At 39.6% G+C, this 20,102-nt stretch overlaps 1 protein-coding gene and 1 pseudogene across 1 annotated transcript; both read right to left on the reverse strand.

Moving 5' to 3' along the window:
* Positions 1-42: 42 nt before the first annotated feature.
* Positions 43-2,863, reverse strand: LOC132098280 (notch homolog 2 N-terminal-like protein B; annotated as a pseudogene).
* A 4,657-nt stretch (positions 2,864-7,520) lies between these two features.
* si:ch73-281k2.5 (neurogenic locus notch homolog protein 1) lies at positions 7,521-19,428 on the reverse strand. Its single transcript, XM_059504443.1, has 7 exons — positions 19,410-19,428; positions 13,890-14,099; positions 13,459-13,800; positions 9,363-9,485; positions 8,468-8,701; positions 8,099-8,254; positions 7,521-7,950 (listed from the first exon to the last, which is right to left on the reverse strand). The coding sequence occupies exons 1-7, from the start codon at positions 19,426-19,428 to the stop codon at positions 7,757-7,759; spliced, it is 1,278 nt and encodes a 425-aa protein (XP_059360426.1). The 3' UTR covers positions 7,521-7,756.
* Positions 19,429-20,102: the final 674 nt, after the last annotated feature.

The raw sequence follows: 20,102 nt of genomic DNA on the forward strand, positions 1-20,102 counted from the left end.
ATGTTATTATCAAAACAGATTTCAATTTCCTCTCCTCGGGAACTAACCTGGCAGGCAGTGGCATATAAGTTGTGTCTATCATCTGCCGGCAGGTTCCACCATTGAGGCAGGGGGATGGAAAGCAGTGCACGTAATTCATCTCGCAGCGCTGGTCTGTGAAACCCAGAGGACACACACATCTGGGGCTCCCAGGTACACTGTCCATGCTCACAGTGCATTCTCCTCCATTCAGACAATATCCCACGTAACACAGGTCCTTGTGCTGACAGTACTCGCCTGAGAAACCAGGAGCACATCTGAAACACATAGAAACATGATTAGATGGAGTCCTGAACACAATGACTTGCCTAAAATAAAATTATATATAAAACAGTTCAAGCATATCACAGTGTTTGTTTAAATGTTTAACCTATATAAATGTGTGCTGTTAGATGCATATCCAATCATTTGTGCCGAGAGTGGAAGCTGAATCACGGTGCTGAATGCTGCATTTTTGCTCATAAAGGTAAGAGTAATACGTCATTCTAAACTATAAAGGTTCTAGTTTAGTTGTGTGAACTCAGTGTTGTGCTTTTATAAAATAAAGAAAACAAATGCTTTCTGCCATCTCGGGCTTGAACAGGAGCGCTTCACAATGATGAACCTAAACTCAGCGAACTGCATCACAGACATGATTAAAAAAAATATAGAAAGCTTTAAATTACTTCTTTAAAACGAAATAAGTCAAATCAGTTCTTTTTCTCTCTAAAGGCACATCCAATGAGGAGATGGCGAGTCATTTTTCATCACCATGATTGATGGATGTCTTAAATATAAAAAATAAGGAAAAACCTAAAACAGGCCCAATTATGATGTTTTATTTTAGAATTCTGTACACTTAAAAAATAAAACAAATTATAATAGCATGTAAAACTTTGTCTTTTAATTGTAAAGCTGCTTATATTTTCTGATTTTTATGTTGCTTTGTTCTAAATACCTTACAATTTAAAGGATTTGCAATTTTGTCTGATATGTAAATTATTTATTAGCCTATTTTTTTATTTATTATTTTCTATCCATGTAGCTAATGCTTTACAAACCGCTTTAAAATTATTATTGCATTCCAGTTGCTTTTAAAGTACTTTTCACTTTAAATTTTATGGGTAGCTTGAAAGTAAAACATTCGAATCATTCCCATTTTTATTCCCAATTTAAAATGTAATTTAGCCCAAAATATACTTATTCTATACTAAAATAATAAGATAATACAAATAAAATTAGAAAATGTTAATTCTTTAATTTTTATATTTTATACATTGCTCAGACAAAATGATTACTGGCTCTCATTATTAGCCCTTCTCCCCTCTCCCAAACTCCACCTATGAAATTTTGTACCAACATTTGAATTATGCTCAAAATTAGCTTTTGTTATAAATGTATTAATGGCCAGTATGTATCTTGTGGTTGTAATTTGCCTCGAAGTGTTATGGGTTTTTAAACATTATTTAAAAAAAATCACATTCCCATTTATAAGAAATATTAAGTATTGTATGGTTAAAATTGCAAGAAGTCAGTAAAAGTATCAGTATGGTACCGGGTTCCTTTCTTGAGTCGTTATATCTTACCTGCAATAGCCTGTTCTATTGTGGAAAGTGACACAGGCAGCGTTGTTCACACAGGGCTTCACAGGGCCCACACACTGTAGAGCTGTGAAGAAACATCAACACATCAGATCAGGACTGGCTCAATTAAGATAACATCAAGTACTGTGCAAAGAATCAATGACAGCAAACTCAAAATTAATACTGATGAACCAAATTAGAAACAGGCTAGACAATAGAGATTTTTTATTAAACAAAACACTTCATTTTAATGGTAAAATCCAAAAATTGACATATAATGACAGACTAAGATTTACTAATTACTGTCCATACAGTATCTATTATCATAACAGCAGTCACTTTAAACTTGAACAACACTCTTGTGCACTCAGTACTACAGATTAGATTTGACAAATTAGACATTTTGATCAAATATTTGTTTTTGGACATTACATTTTCACAGGAAATTGTTTTGTTTAAAAAAAAAAAAAAAAAAAAAAAAAAAAAAAAAAGTGACGTGACATTCAGCCAAGTATGGTGACCCATACTCAGAATTCGTGCTCTGCATTTAACCCATCCAAAGTGCACACACACAGAGCAGTGAACACACACACACACTGTGAACACACACCCGGAGCAGTGGGCAGCCATTTATGTTGCGGTGCCCGGGGAGCAGTTGGGGGTTCAGTGCCTTGCTCAAGGGCACCTAAGTCGTGGTATTGAGGGTGGAGAGAGCACTGTACATGCACTCCCCCCACCCACAATTCCTGCCGGCCCGAGACTCGAACTCACAACCCTTCGATTGCAAGTCCGGCTCTCTAACCATTAGGCCACGACTTCCCCGTAAAAAAAAAAACCTGGTTGCTGTATTATTAGATTAAATTGGAACCTGCTGCCTATTTGTATTTTATCAACAATCAAACACCATATATGCCAATGTTGTTACATATTATATTGAACATTTATGATAAATAGCATATATATACACTGTAGATCTTTCCAATAATAAATATAGCTACTGACGGCAAATGACTCTTAAAATGTGTTCTGAAATACAAAGTACTTACCATTTGATACTTTAAGGCAGAAAATAACTAGAACGATGACTTTGCTCGGAGAGACACTGGGTAACTGGTCCATATTTTGAGTCAAATCCTAAATCACCAGCTTAAAAGTCTAAAAATGATCTTCTATAGTCGAAAAACATTTTAATAGTGTTGTACAGCACATCTGTGAGTCTCCTGAAAAAAGCAAGAGATAGAGCTCCTCCCACCAGCAGTCATGTCATATGAAAATGTATTTTGCACATGCAGCAACATTTACATTATTTAAAAGTGTGGTGAATTATCAGTGCATTTATGCATTTTATGTTATTATTAATTAACATGTAATTAGCTATATAATGTACGTAATGATTTTGATAACACTTTCATTCATTTCCTGAAGGAATAGCCTTAATATTTAGTCCATGAAGGTGGAGGCCAAAGTGACGCTGCTTTGATTTGATTGGTATTTTTGCAATAGCAGGAAGATCCTTCAACAATAATACAACACAAACATCTGTTATAGGCCCCCGGTCTTTATATTTTATAACCGTAAGCTCAATAAAATGAATAGGCTAATAGCCAGAACAGGTCTCAGCATCTCTAATAGTAGGAAAGAAATTATACAAGAAAAATTAATGTCTTAGATAATGAACAGTAAAAGAACTAGTAGAAAATCATAGCCTATGTTAATGGGATAACTACTTTATGGAGACATGCTAGATTTTGAGAAAAACAAACCTTCTATACATCTTAACATTCATTTTGATGATTTCCTTATTCTTTTAATCATGTGACTACCACAAATAAACAAGCAAAATGTCAGATTGTCTGGAGCTTAAATGGACAGTATTTCTTATAACACTGTGTTCTGGAGAAATGTCAGTCGGAAGTAAATGCTTAATGTAAAACACATATAGCTCTCAGCCACTTTCAGTTTTAAAAAGCAGCTCTGAAATGAAATAAGGTTGGAGACCTGGTTGGATATAACTGGTTCTTCTTATGTGCAATTCAGCAAACTTCCCCTCTTTTACAGGCAAAACAAATTTGGTTTTTGATTACTTCAGCTTTTTACTCAATTCATGGTTTTATTTTTGGTTATTTTCATATTCAGACTGATGTTTAGCTGACTTGTCCATATTCATCTGTTATTGCAACACACATTTTGTTCTCAAAAGCATATAAATGTTAAACATTTAAATGAAAGGAAAATGAATGTTTGGTATGATGAATTTAAAATTATTAATTTCCTCCACATTACATAAAAAGAACTGTCTGCTTTGGCAACAAAAAGCCACAGGTCAGTGTACCATTTCTATAATAAAGAATGACAGTGCCTTGTTATGAGGCATCTACCAGTCCAGAAATTAAAGAACATTTATGTTAGATTAAACTGTAAAAACGGAAAGAAAAGCAAATAAAACTAAGTTTGAATTATTATATTAATACTGCAGATTTGGTGAGCTGAACAAATGCTCATCTGATAAGTATTTCAGCCTCATCCCAGTTGTACATGTCTGGTTGGTTACTGTGGGTTTATTTCTTTAATGCATGTAAAATACAGATTAATGTAAACACTGAAAGAGAAAGCTGTTGGAACCCAGGTCATACAGTATATCATATCTTTAACCATGCAAGAAGCAGGACCACAGAAACAAATATACATGTAGTTCAAGACTGCACTGGCCTGCATTTGACCTAAATTTGACTGAGTAACTGGAAAAATCTCCTCGCTGCAGTTCAAGGGCTGTTTGTGGGCAACTTTCGCACCAAGAAAACAATTGAACAGCAGGACTTAAACCATTAATTCAGTCGTTTTAAATTGTAGATTCTAAAATACTGTTATATGACAACATAATATTTACTGCTCAATGCCTGTTCCTAGAGGACAACCACCCTGCACATTGGGTGCTTTTGATTACGTTACTTACATTACAGTGACCATTGCATTTAGGGGTGGGGGTCAGTTAAAGGTCATCATTTTATGCCATGATTTAGAAACACAAATTTAGAAATGCGTTGAATGGGGGATGGGTTCTGTGTTGTGGCAAAGGTGTCCCCAGCTCAGCAGACCCCACGGTCACGTGTTTGCATTTCACAGGAAAACACTTCCACATTTGTGATTTGTTTAAAGGTGGGGTACATAGTTTTTTTTTGAGTGTACTAAATATTAAAAAATGCCATAATATGTTTGCAGATATTTAGGAAATATGCTGAGATCACATAATCTCTGAAAAACAATGCTACAGAGAGTTATTGTACTTTGAAATGTGCGTTCTGTGTCTGAATTTCTGTTTTTGCTTTGGTCTTTCTGTGTGATTCTGGTCACTGCCAATTTACACAAGGAAATCTATTAGTGGAAAAAACAATGTATTGCACTCATGGAGATTACAGGTTCAATCTGACCTATAAAGAGCCACATCATACAACTAAAGTTCTATGCATCTTGAGGCATCTTGAGTAAAACAGCACCATATTTAATGGAGCACATACAAAACACTTGAACCGGAAGCAGCGAGACCTGTTTTACAGAATAGGGAAGTCTGTTGCACATGACCCCCATTGCGCTCTTTCCTGTTGCAAGAAAGAAAGAAAGAAACTCACCAGTGACTGACTTCTGGCCTGTGTTCCAAGCGGTTTAGTGATGCTTTCGGAGGGAGAGAACATACTGTAGCCATGTTAAAGGATTGTTCCAAACCATTTTTTTTTTCAAAAAGAAAAGAAATAATAATTTGGATGACCCCTGCTTTTGAGCCATGCACTCTACTATCCTCCAAAACTGATAAAGGGATGATCACTTCTGAATGAAACACAACCCTCTCTTTTAAACTAAGATCCAATGCAAATTACTTAAGTTAGAAATGTTATTGTTTTAAATGCTAAAATATGATCTCAAAAATGGATGTCTGCTCCAATACAGCTTGTTGTTTTCATTCATACAAAAAAAAAAAAAAAAAAAAACATCAAATGGATCATCTTCAAACCATGCAGACAAACAGTAATGGAAATCAAGGTATTTTGTCAAACTCTTCTCGAATACCGTCTGAACAATAATATATAGGCTCAAGTTACATAAGGCCTTTAATAGCTTTATTTTTGGTCGTTGGAGGCATATTTGCACTATATGTTGGTGTATCAACCGCAAGGCTATCTGCACTGACTTGCTTATAGTTTCTGAACCAAAAATGGCCAAAAATCTCTTTAGATTTGGTACACCACCAAGTTAAACCATATCCAATTTACCCATGTCATTCATTTTGGTCATTGGCCATTTTATATTTTGACGTAAATTGCAATAATTTACAAATGCATTGTGCTATTTACAAAACTTGGCAAGTGTCTTTTGCACCGTGTCATGAAGGTACTCAAAAGTTTCTTGTGGTCAAAAAAATAACAATGAAAAGGGGTAAAATAAAAAAATATTTTTTTTATTAGTTATACCTGTTGTCATGAAAATCATCTTGATAGATTCCTTTGGTCATGCCGAGAACACTGATACCAGTTATTCTATAATTGGCCAATCTTTATGTCCACCATTTTGATTTCCTTTAAAAATCTATTTTTTTCAAACTCCTCCTTGACTGTTGGTCCTATTTTAATGAAATTCAAATCAGGTCATCTTCAGACCATGCTGACAAAGAGTTATGGATTTCATGTCCATTCAACAAATTGGTTCTCATTTACCGCATCAATGAATTTCATGGCATTATGTCAAGCTGAGGCTATATCTCTGGCAAAGCTTTGACATATTCATAGAAAAACTAATGTTGTGTCACCACACCACATCAATTTGATAACTGTGCCACCTATTGGTCAAAAGAGACAAACCATTGAATCATATTACTTGTGATTGTGTTTATGACGTTTTAGCCATTTTGCCTAAAATCATCTTTATTCTCATCTATTTATTATTATTTTGTATATCAGTTCTGATATGTTTCCATGTTTTCACACATCCTTTTATGGCTTATATATTTTATTCAGTAAACTCCAGTGCATAGAAATCACAACCTTAAAAAACCTTAATCCCTCCACTTTGAAATATGTGCTTTTCAAAGTTACACACTGAGGTCTAAGGGTATTTTTGGGGCCTGGAGAAGTTTTGTCATGCCCTGACATTTGTGCTTTTTTCAGCTGCTTATAAACATCTAAATGGCTAAAGTCTAATATCACTGTAATAAGCACAAACTGGGCTATAATAATAATATGTGAGCAGCATGTGTTATGCGTGGTTAGTGAAAAACTAAAAATGTTAAATCACTTGAATAAGGCCATAAAACAGATACAGAACATTGGTTCCTGGGACTTTTGAGAACTGGAGCTTGTAGCCTAGAATTTTTCTTTCTAAATGATGTGAAAATCATCTTGTTTACTAACTCACAGAAAACAATATATTGATTTAATTAGTGAAATAAATCAACTTTTTGATGATATTCTAATTATATTACCAGCACCTGTATTTTTTATTATTATTATTTTGTAAATCAGTCATGTTCTGATATTTTCCATGTTTTCACACATCCTTTTATTGCTTATATATTTTATTCAGTAAACTCCAGTGCATAGAAATCAGTACACCTACATTAAAAAAAAAAAAAACATTTAGCCCTCCACTTTGAAAGCACTTTGTGCTTTTCAAAGTTATATCTTATTATGCCATTTCATTCCCCTCCCCATTTCAAATTTTATATTAATAGTTTTATTAAAGTTACTGTGCTGTTCCCTCCATTTCATTATCTTTCTGGAAATGCTGGTGAAGCGGTGGAGTGCAGAAGCATTATCTTTACACAAACACTGCGAAAACTGCAAATCTTCAAATAAGATTACAATTTAGAAACACATGGTAATGCATATAATTCATGCTCGTTTAGATTTTTTAGAGACTAATTATAGGGAATTTACTCCAATTTAATGTGGATTGTCTGGGTGTGTTACACACTTACAGTACACAAATCATTTAAATGTACATTTCAGGGACATGTTAGAATTTAAAGGTAGACTTTTTTTGCATACTAAATGCTAAAGTCAAACAAATGAGTAATGGTTGTCACACACACATAAATTCATGAATTATTACTGAGACCAATCTGCTTCTATATCTTGTACCTGATTACAGTGTGTGTGAGCGCGTATCTAAGTACCTGCAATACAGAAGCAAGTGTAATCTCCTTTAAGGTCCAAGCAGGTGGCGTGATTTTGACAGGGGTTAGAGCCACATTCATTAATGTCCTGGTCACAGCGTGGACCAGTGTAACCTGGAGCACAGTTACAGGTGAATGAGCCCACTGTGTTCTTACACGAACCACCGTGTTCACATGGGTTTGGTCCTGGGGTGTCAAAGAAGAGGGTTAGAAAATTTCAGGCAAGACATGAAATGCATAAAATACTGTAAATGTGTGTGCAGGAAATGATGAATAGAAATAAAGTAACACACTGAGAAACACAGACAGACAAAAGTCCAGCAAACTGTCTCACCGATCACACACTCGTCAATATCCTCTGCACACGTGCTGCCCTTGTACCCTGAGGGGCAGTTACAGTTGAACTTGCCATTGATGGGGTTCGTGTCACATTGAGCTCCCATCTTACATGGGTTACTGGTGCAGGCATCATCAATCTGACACAGCAAACCTTGAACACATAAACAATCACTTTGATTACTACAACTGATCTGAGATGGTTTTATATTGTAGTATCAAAAAACATTATTTTAGAGATGCATTATTTCACTGTAAAAACTTGTGGTCTATATTGAGATTTGGTGTAAGAGTCATTTGAGCTCATGAATGAAATGATCAAGTGTCCAAGAGTCATTTTTTAGGCCTTATGGTTGTTTTTACTGACCAGTCTTGCCAGGAGGGCAGCTGCAATTGAAGGAAGCCACGCGGTCGATGCAAGTGGAGCCGGCGGTGCAGGGCTCATCTGCACAGTCATCAATGTTTTCAGAGCAGTCAGGGCTGCTCCAGCTGTGCACACACACGCAGTTGTAGCCATTGAGTGTCTTTCTACACATGCCTCCATTCTGACAGGGGTTTGGCTGCAGACTGCATTCATCCACGTCATCAGTGCAAAACTGACCTGCAAATGAAAGGTTCATGATTTAAGTACAACCATTTGAAGGCAGTTTAAAAAGAGGTTTACACTAACAGAGAAGCCTGGATCATTTTGCATAGGGAATTGTTCAAACTGGTTTAAAAACAGTTCACCAGTTTTAGCTTGTGCCAAATTTTGCTTTGAATCAGTGAATAATTTTTTGTATCACACAAAAAGAGATTTTGTTCCAAAATGATTCGTTCATGAATCTGTTTGACTGCATGATTTAAGCCAAAAAACCTAATTACAAATATTTTCATATAGTTAAGTCATGTGACTATTTTCACCAGAGTAATTCAAGATATGATTTTCATATTATTAAAATATAAAAATTAAAGAATCCAGCCTAATGTTTTACTATTACATTAATAGTACTGTAGTATTCATTAATAATACTTTTTCTATAATAATTAAAAATTTCAAATGATGCTAATTCTTTGTTTTTTGCTTTTAAACATTTAACCATAGAGCTTTCATTTCTATTATTTTATTTTTTAATAATCAAAAAACATTGGTTTCAAAAACGATTGGTTTGTCAATCAGTGTCTGTGAGGCATTTCCACTAATGGAAAGGGAAATGATGGAGCAAACACACATAAACACACACAAACACACACATACACACTATATAAGGTTGTTTTCATACCAGTCCATTCAGGTGGGCACTGGCAGTTGTAAGTGTTCACTTCATCCATGCATGTGGCTCCATTCTGACAGCGGTGATTCGGACAATCATCAATGTTCACCTCACAGTTTTGTCCATTAAAACCTGATTACAGGAAAAATAAAGCTTTTCATCATGCAGCCCTCTGGGTTTCCATAATTGTTTCTATCCAAGCATTCCTGTTTATCACTGATCAGCTGCATTTAGTCAATCTGTATTTTATATAGTGTATCAAATAAACGTGAATTTTATTTAACATCCAAAATCGGAAATAGTCTGAAATTGGAAGTAAAAATATCCTCCTCACGCAAAACATGCAGACAAGTCATCAGAAATGGATTCTGATATCAGACAAAACTTTATTGTCAATGTTTTTAATAGCATCACTGATAAATTTGTCACAAAGCTAAACAAGAAATCTGAATCCTACAAAATACTTTTTTTTTTTTTTTTTCCTCATTGTTCCTACTTGCCTGTATTGCCTTTGTAGTCTTTACTGAGTTTTTTCTATTCTAATTTCTTTTATTATTTTTTTTCTTCTCTAGTTAATATAATATATTTCAATATTTGTATTCTCATTTGTGGGTACTGTGACGCGTGTCCCGAGCTCTCATCAGCGTCACCCTGGAAACAGAGCAGGCACACCTGCACCTGCTCATTACGGGCTGAGCGGTCACACCTGCAGCCCATCAGGGACGGGCTTTATAAGCGGCGTCGACGAACACAGAGATGAGAGATGTCTCCAAAAGACTTCGCTAACAATTTTCAGTGTTTCCCTCCAGACAGCAGCGTGTGACCCCCAGCCCACAAAGGACACGGACTTCACGGACCCACACAGCACTGCGCACCGAAGGAGAAGAGCACTGGAAACCCCTCACGTTTTGATTTCCCCCTTCACCATCACAATAAAATCCACCCTTCGGGGAACTTACCTTGATCCTCGTGTCGTGTGCTTCTTCACCCCGTTACACTGGTGGAGAATGCGGGCATTGCACTGAAGAAGTCACCGACCAGGATCCCACTGCATCACTATCACCATTTACTTGGTTTATTGACGGACGTTTTTTTCCCGGGTTGTTTTTCTCACGTCCCCTTCCTGTTTCCCCAGGTGGCGCTCCTCCCCCAACGATGGAGGATCTGTTGAAGCACCTCACCGAGGTGAGCATCCGCCAGCAACAGATTATGGAGCACTGCCTCCCGACAGGGGGAAACGGAACAAGAGCTCGCCGCCCTCCGCATGGCGGCCGCCCTGCGAACTCCGCTACCTGACCCCCGAGCCCAGGCTACCCAACTCATCCCGAAGATGACGGCGCATGATGACGTCAAGACATTCCTTCAGATGTTCGAGGCGATCGCCGCCCGGGAGGCGTGGCCCAGGGACGAGTGGGCGCGGATCGTGGCGCCGTTGCTGACGGGAGAAGCGCAACGGGCATACTTTATGCTTACCCCCGACCGGAGCGGTTCTTATGAAGAGTTGAAGAAGGAAATCTTGGGGCGGGTTGTACTGTCGCCCATTAGTGCCGCCCATCTGTTCCATGACTGGTCCTACAACCCACGGCGGCCCACCCGTGTGCAAGTGACTGACCTCTCACACCTCGCCCAACATTGGCTACTAGCCGGGGGTCCCACCGCACACCAGGTAGCGGAGCGCGTAGTAGTGGACCGCCTTCTACAGGCCCTTCCCCGCCCTCTCCGGCAGGCGGCCGGTATGTGAAACCCCACCAACATCGACGAGCTGGTGGAGGCCATCGAGCTGGCGGAGGCCACCCAACACCGGGAGGCTGGGGAGCGAGCGCCGCCCTTTCCCCGAAGGGTGGTCCAGGAGCGACGTGTGCCAGAGGGCACCCAGCGACCAGTCGGCAGGCCGGCGGTTCCCGGGCCACAGGATGAGCCCATGCCCACCGAAGCTCCTCACTCCCCTGGACGCGCTTGGCTGGCAGGCTGTGCCGTACACGTGGAAACTCCAAAGCAGGCCCCACAGGCGGAAGTGAAGATAAATGGCCAGCCGGTCCTCGCCCTCCTCGCTTCAGGCAGCATGGTCACCCTTGTCTGGCCAACTGTCCTTCCTCCGCGGCCGGAACCCAAAGCCAGACTGCCCATCAGGGTGAGTCTTCCCATCATAACCCTAACCTCTATTATGACCTCTTCCAGCAGGTGACTAGGGCTGGGGCCTTCGCCCGAGAGCAGCATGAGGACGACCGCCTCAAACACTGCTGGGCCCAAGTTAGGGTCGCCGATGGGAAGGACCTCCAACCGGCACCCCACCCAACACCTCACTTCGTGGTCAAAAATGGCCTGCTGTACCGTGTTGCACACCGAAGGGGGAAGGAGAAAACTTTGCTGGTAGTCCCACGGACCAAGACAGGAACAGTGATGGAGCTGGCGCAAGCCCATCCCATGGCCGGCCACCTGGGGGCCCAAAACACCATCCAACGCATACGCGATCGTTTCCACTGGCCAGACCTGGAGGCCGAGGTAAAACGCTTCTGTCAGGCCTGTCCCACCTGTCAGCGGATGTCTCCACGCACCCCTCCCCCCAGCCCGCTGATTCCGCTGCCCATCATTGAGGTGCCCTTCGAGCGGATCGGAATGGACCTAGTGGGGCCACTGCCAAAGTCCGCCCGGGGACACGAACACATCCTGGTCATCCTGGACTATGCCACACGCTACCCTGAGGCCATCCCACTCCACAAAGCCACCGCGAAAGCCATTGCCCAGGATCTCTTCCTGTTGAGTAGTCGGGTAGGCCTACCATCCCAGATACTGACTGACCAGGGCACCCCCTTCATGTCCCGGGTGATGGCTGACCTCTGCAAGCTTCTCCAGATAAAACAGCTCCGCACCACCGTATACCACCCGCAAACAGACGGCCTGGTCGAACGCTTCAATCAAACACTGAAGCAGATGCTGCGGCGAGTGGCTGCTGAAGACAAGCGCGACTGGGACAAGATGCTGCCCTATGTCCTGTTCGGCATCCGGGAGGTACCCCAGGTGTCCACCGGGTTTACCCCCTTCGAGCTCCTCTTCGGCCGGCAGCCCCGCGGCCTGCTTGACGTCGCCAGAGAAGCCTGGGAACAGCAGCCGGCCGTCCACCGCTCCACCATCGAGTACGTCCGGGAGATGCGGGAGAGGATTGACAGGGTCATGCCCATCGTCCGGGAGCACCTTGCCAAAGCCCAGCAGGCCCAGCATTGAAATTACAACCGGGCGGACCCAGCCACGGGAGTTTCAGCCAGGAGACCACGTCATGGTCCTAGTCCCCACTGCCGCCTGTAAATTCTTGGCCAGCTGGCAAGGTCCCTATACCATCACGGAAAGGATCGGCCCTGTCACCTACCGAGTCCGGCAGCCCGGAAGACGCAGAGAGGACCACAAAAGTCAAGAGCTGCAACGCCTGGTCAGTCAGTTCACCAATGTGTTCTCTCCCCAGCCAGGACGGACCCACGTACTCAAGCACTATATCCGCACAGCACCCGGAGTGATCACCTGGCCCTCACCGAAGCCAAGTACCTCGTCTACCAAGTGGGCCACGGCCTCATTCGACCCCAGGAGAAGAAGGTGGCGGCGATCCTCCCCGCGCCGTGGCCCACCACTAAAACGTACAGGCCTTTTTGGGGTTGGCGGGATATTACCGCTTTTTTATCCCTAACTTCTCCTCCTTAGCCTCTCCCCTGACAGACTTGACGCGTGTCCCGAGCTCTCATCAGCGTCGCCCTGGAAACAGAGCAGGCAAACCTGCACCTGCTCATTACGGGCTGAGCGGTCACACCTGTAGCCCATCAGGGACGGGCTTTATAAGCAGCGTCGATGAACACAGAGGTGAGAGATGTCTCCAAAAGACTCGGCTAACAATTCTCTGTGTTTCCCTCCAGACAGCAGCGTGTGACCGCCAGCCCACAAAGGACTTACTTTGATCCTCGTGTCGTGTGCTTCTTCACCCCGTCACAGTACTTAAAAGGTAACTGTCTTGAATGAGGCATAAGGTTGTTGGCTACAATTGACAATTCATGGTTGCAGTTTCTTTTTCTGCAATTTTATTATTAAAATTGATTTCTATTTTCCCTCCTCAGGAACTAACCTGGCAGGCAGTGGCATACATAAGTTGTGTCTGTCATCAGCCGGCAGGTTCCACCATTGAGGCAGGGGGATGGAAAGCAGGGCACGTAATCCATCTCGCAGTGGAGGCCGGTAAAGCCGGGTTGGCACTTACATCGATATGAGCCTGGGGTATTCAGACACACGCCTTCGTTCTTGCACAGAGATGTGAAGGAAACACACTCATCTGTGTCATTGAGACAACGGGGGCCATGGTAACCAGGAGGACAGGTACAAGAGAATTCACGATTGGGCAGAGTATAGCAGATACCACCGTTGGCACATGGGCTGGACAGACATGTGTCCTCTTGCTCACAATGCTGACCTGAGGAGAAAATGTCAACTGTAGATCAAAAGCAACAACAAAAGAGTCAATATGTGAGTTTAGAAGAAAGAGACCAAGAGAGAGCTGACCTGTCCATCCATGAGCACACTGGCATTTGTACTGGTTGTTGGGGAGGAGCAAGGACGTCCCCACATTGGTACAAGGATTGTCAAAGTTAATTTCATTTAACTCGCATCGCACCCCAGAGTATCTCAGAGGACACACACAGCTACTCTGGCACTTTCCTCCATTCAAACAATATCCCTCAGTACACGGGTTCTTGTGCTGACAGTACTCACCTAAGAAACCAGGAGAACACCTGTCACACAGAAATGTCACAAATATTATTCACGGTCTGTAAGTGAATCATTTAAATTTAACAGATTATTTATACCAAATAATAGAAATCAGGCTGTAAGTGAATTAAAAGTTTTTTTTTTTTAATTAATTAAAGTTGCAAGCACCCTTATGAGTGCTAAAATTATGAATGGGACAACCTACAGCTCCATGGACTTAATGGACAGGGGCAACTGAAAGACCAAACGTGCATGTGAAGTTTGCCATTTGGGACAGGGCCTACACAGTCTTTTTGTCCACTTGAACACTTGGGTCATATACTGAAAATACATGGCGTAAACAGACAACTTGTAAAGTGACTATGGGATATGCCAGGGGTGGCGAACACCTGGGAAAAGCCCTTTTTGCTGCATCTGAAGTTACATACTCTCGAGTAGGTAATTATTTTGAACAAGTAATTAATTTGTGACAGCTAAAAAATATGTTCTATATACTATGAATGTGTGTAGTATGAACATAATCTTGACATACTATTTTGGTCATACTGTCATACTACGTTAACTTCCAGCATCAGTTGCATCGCTTCACTGCCATTCACAAATTCCCTCCTGTAGGCCTCATGGGATAGTAAAGTATCCATCGTATGCACACTTCAGAATCTAGGTAGTAGTTAGATCATCTGGGTACTTTTGGCCTATCCTTTTATAAGTACTGTGAATTCGGACATACTTCTTTTTTCACATACACTTTCGCCTACTATATACTAATAATAATAATAATAATAATAAACAAATAATAAATAATGGAGGAACAGACATAACCAATGAGCATAACTTCAGTTTTACCACCGTTTATGTACAAGAAATGATAATCCATCCATATTTTAATCTCTTAATTAGTAATGCAGTCAGACAAATAAGCAACGTCAAGGCACTCATGAGGTTTTGAATGTATATAAATCTGTGTGACCTCCGAGGGATGCCAGTTGAGACAGAACTTATCTCAGACCTATAACCACCCATAGAAACAAACTGGGAGACTTCAGTAAAATAAGACCTCAAGCAGTCCCAGACACAACAAACACTCAAAGGCAAGTAAGTAGTAGACTGTTATCAACAGTATCAAATGCGGCTCTTTGATCAAGAAGAATAAGAATAGATGTTGCACCAGAGTCAGAAGCCATCAACAAATCATTGGTGACTTTGACCAAGGTAGTCTCAATATACATAAACCCGACTGAAGAGGTTCAAAAATATTATTAACTATGAGATGGTTACACAAATGAGAGGCAACAATACGCTCAAGTAATTTAGCCAAAAACGGGAGATTTGAAATAGGACAAAAGTGACTGAAGTTGTACAGTGCAACATTTTCTTTTTTTTAGGTACAGGGGTTACAGCAGCAATCTTTAATGCTGCTGGAACAACCACAGCCTGTAAGACTGTCATTTATAATACTGAGAACAGCAGGACACAAAGCATCAAAGCAAGATTTAAATAAGCTAGTGGGTATAAGGTCAAGCAAGAAAGTGGTAGATTTCATGCTAGTTACCGCCCATTTAATAGTCTCAGTGTCAAGATTAGGAAAGTTAAGAACAACACCAGTAAACTCTGGTGAACAGTGACATTATCAACTTTTGAATTGAAAAAATTAAGAAATGAATTACATAACAGCTGAGAAACAGGCATGGTAGAAACAGCATTAACTTGAAGCAGACAATTTATAGTTTGAAACAAGTGTCTTGCATTTCCTAGGTTGTTTTTGAATAGTCTGAGATAAATAAGAGGATATTGCAGACAGTCATAATTAGGGAATTATGCAATTTCGGATGCAGCCTGTTTTCTTCTTCCTCGATTTTAAATGGCTCCTATTATGCAGCCTATAATGAGCTGGATATTCCCACTATGTCTTCAGAAGAGGGTATAGCTTATATATCTCTGGTTTGCATACCTTCAGCAATAAACAGTCGGTAGAACCAATGTGACAGGGTGAGGGAACCAGTGTTCAGCCGTACATATGGGAATCCAAAAAAAAGTGGGACGAAACAGCCCAATGTTACAGAGCTCACACCACACTGACATGTCTATAAGGTCCAAGCCAACGACTCAACAGCTCAAGTAGGATGTTTGCACATGTTACATCTAAACACAGAACACAGGGATTACTTATGTGACATTGTTGATGTCACAGCTGCTCGAGAGCAGAGAAAATAGAGGACAGCATACAACCAGACACAGCTCACTGAGGGTGGAAACTATGGCAATACAGCACTGTCAGTCAGCAGACATGGGAGGGGCCTAAACAATGTGATGTCACATTGCTTGGAGAATCAATGTTTAGTGATACTGATTTGGTTTAATGGGGATTCAAAATAAGTAGTGGGTAGATTTTTATCATTGTAGGGTGGTTGTGTTCACACATTTATGTCGAAACACCATGTAAAAGTGGATTTTGCATAATAGGTGTCTTTTAACTGTAGTTGGTATCCAATGAATTAGGTGCATTACTGCATTTCTTAAGTTTTAATTCTACCCATCAGTCCTGTCTCCCTAATAAATTCAAATTAAACTCTAAAATGCATCTCGCTTGACAGGTTTTCTATTCTTTCTGATATTCTCCATCAAATTTTTCCTTACTTGTTTGCACAGTAAATTCAATATCTGCATTTAGTCTTCTCAGTCTCCTTTTAAGTGAACCTACCAAAGGGAACCATCATTATTTTAAGAAATGGAAACATTTATCATGTAGAAAGGCACATGACCTCCAAATATTTGCAAACGTTTTAATCTTACTTGTGGGCTTGCTCAGTGAGTGGGAACTTGCTGGATGGAATAGTGACAGGTCTGTAGTTTTATCAGTTTTATCTTGCACAATCTAAACCTTTGCTAAAAAAGACTCACCCGCTTTCCTGGCAATATCAGTTTTAAAAATCACAAGTTGCAACTTTTGGTTGCAAATTACAGGTGAGGTGGAGATGGGCACATCAACTCTACTCACAATCTTTAAAAATATTGATATTAAAATGATATTACTAATACAAAGCATGGGGTTCTGAATCCCTTTTAGTAGTTTTCTGTAGTTTTGTTTAATGCTTGTGCATGACTGTGAAAACCTGCTTTCCTGGCAATATCCAGTTTGAAAATCAGAAGATTGAATCTTTTGATTACAAATTACAAACAAGATGGGTTACATCGACGCTGCAGTATTGATATATTAATACTCATAAGAATTAAAAATACTGATATTATAATTACATTAAATGTAATTTCAATTTTTCCTTTCACTTTGGAGTGTTACAAGCTCTTGGTGCATAAAGAAGGTCTGTAAAGTTGCAAAGATTAAAGTCTCAAATCCAAAGAGATATTCTTTATCAAAGTTAAGACTCTGCCACGCCCCTAAAACGCCTCGTTTTAACACTAGAACCGCCAGAGGTCGGTAAATTTTACCCACGCACATGGCAGCTGTTTTTATATTAAAGAACATTATTTCACTGTATTATGCGAGTATTAATACATTATCACTGTATTAAGTGTCCAGAGTCATGAAATTATTATGTCTAGTCATCAACTATATTTCTGTCCTGCTGTTTTATGTTCAAGGCTTTTTTTATGCAGGCTACACTATTCATGTTTCATAATGGTCAGTATTAAGATAAACAATCCTGCACTGACAATGAGAAGGAAATAAATACATATTTGGGTGGTGTAATAGGCTATTATGATACAATGTCATTAATCAATATATTAAGATAACCTATGTTATTTAAATGACTAAAATAGCCTATGAGCCATTAATAATTCACCACATTGCATAGGATGATGCCATGACAAATTCAAGCGCACAGCTTCACCTAATTAACTATTATTTTGTTTAGTTATATCATTTATAATCTAAATTATACAAGAACACTAATAAACTTTGGGTAACAAAAAAAAAAGAGAGAGAGAAAGAGAAAGGTTTCATTCATTACATAAAATCAGATTTTTCTTCTTCAGGAATAAGGCAGATTAGAATAAATAGCGACACAGAAGTGAACAATAAACAATAGAAATGGCAAAACAAAATTAAATAATCAAAATGTTGTACAATTATGAGTAATATTAGGATAAAACGTCTAAATATGAAATATTGGTTGGCGTCAGATGCTGAGCTGACAGGATGCTTTACTTATCTCCCCACCATCAGACTCTCCATAGGTCATGGCATTTAGTGCTTCTTATACCTCTTCAGCATTCATAATTTGCTGTTTGCTGGGCATTCGCCTTCTTTTACTCATTTTGTCTATTTATGAAACTGATAACCGCTAATTCAGTGAGTGAAAGGTGTTGCCTAGCATTGTACGGTTTAAAACAAGCGGCATGAAAATGACAGCGCAAACATACAAGCATTATTTAGCGGGTAAATTTGACCCGCGCTGGCGCTTGTAGGTATAAATACCCTGTTTTTCCATCTGGTTTTATCTAAACAATTTTTAAACAACAGGGGATTGTAAATCACACAATTTTAGTAAAGTCAGTGACTGGGACACTTGAAATGTTTTATAAAAAACATTTTATGTACGTTTTAAAAACAGCCACGGGTAAAATTTACCCCGTGGCGATACTAGTGTTAAATACGCTCCCACATATCTACGTCACTATGTGGAAATATTTGCGTAATTCCGTCCAAATGTTCACGCAAAGAAAGAAGGCGTGGTTTCAGTAACCGCAGTTAGTGTTGAAGCAGCCACGTCAGGGAGATGCTGTGTATCATTTTATTTGGCCTTCAGAAAGTAGATGCATTTAGGAATCTTTAAGATTACTTACAAAAGAACAGCAACACATTTTATGGACGACTGTTTTGTGAACCTAGGAGAGGAGGTCATTCTGACTGTGCTACAACAATCTGGCACTTCTTAATCAGCTACTGTAAATATGTTATTAGTTTAAGTATTTGCTATTGAATGTTCAAATGCGGAGTTTTGCGCATTGCATGTGTGTGTGTTAGCGTGTGTGAGAGAGAGAGAGACTGTCAAACATTGGAAAACGACACGTTGAGAGACGCGGCATAGAGGACCAACAATCATGTACAGTAATTGAAAAATAATGTGTTTTTTGAACATTAAAGCATGTCAACATATACTATTACACCAAATAAACTAAAATATATTTAAAATATATATATTTAAATACATATAAAAAATATATTAAGCATCATATGACCCCTTTAATAAAAAATATGGGGTTCGGCATCACTTTCAGAATTTTTTTTCCCCCCTGTTCACACTGAGCCTCAGACAGTGGAGTTTAAATGTGAGAGTCATCCTGTCTTACCTGCAATAGCCTGTTCCATTGTTGAAAGTGACACAGGCAGCGTTGTTCACACAGGGCTTCACAGGGTCCACACACTGTAGAGCTGTGAAGAAACATCAACACTTCAAGTGCTGTGCAAAGAACCAATAATAGTATACATTTAAACTTAATATTAGAGCAGAACCAATATAGACATGAGTCACATGACTCAATACAGATTTTATTACAAAGAACACTTCTGATTGGCAACTCAAATGTTTGTACCCAGTAAAACCTGATAATTAATCAAACAATTAACTAACTCAAAGATTAAGTTAATAGTATTTACATTTTTATTTTGTATTAGACAAGAATACTAAATAAAATGTAATTGAAATATTCAATAACCATTTAAAAAAACTATCACTTTCAAGAAATGTGTTCTGAAATATAAACTGTAAATACTTACCATGTGATATTTTAAAGCAGCAAATAACGAGAAGGATGACTTTACTGGAAGAAACAATGGATAAGTGGCCCATAATTTCAGTTTAATCCAGTCACCAGGTTGTGCTCGTCAGCGAAATTAATCTTAAAATGCCCCTCATAGAGTCAGAAAACGAATTATACTCGATAGAGAAGCTGTCTTTTAAAATGTCTCGTGTGGCCACATGAATCTGTGAAGTGTCTTGTTTTTAAATATTTAAAACGTAAAAAAAGTAGCCAGTACTTTGT

This window comes from Carassius carassius, chromosome 21, assembly GCF_963082965.1.
Source record: "Carassius carassius chromosome 21, fCarCar2.1, whole genome shotgun sequence".
Lineage (NCBI taxonomy): Eukaryota > Metazoa > Chordata > Actinopteri > Cypriniformes > Cyprinidae > Carassius > Carassius carassius.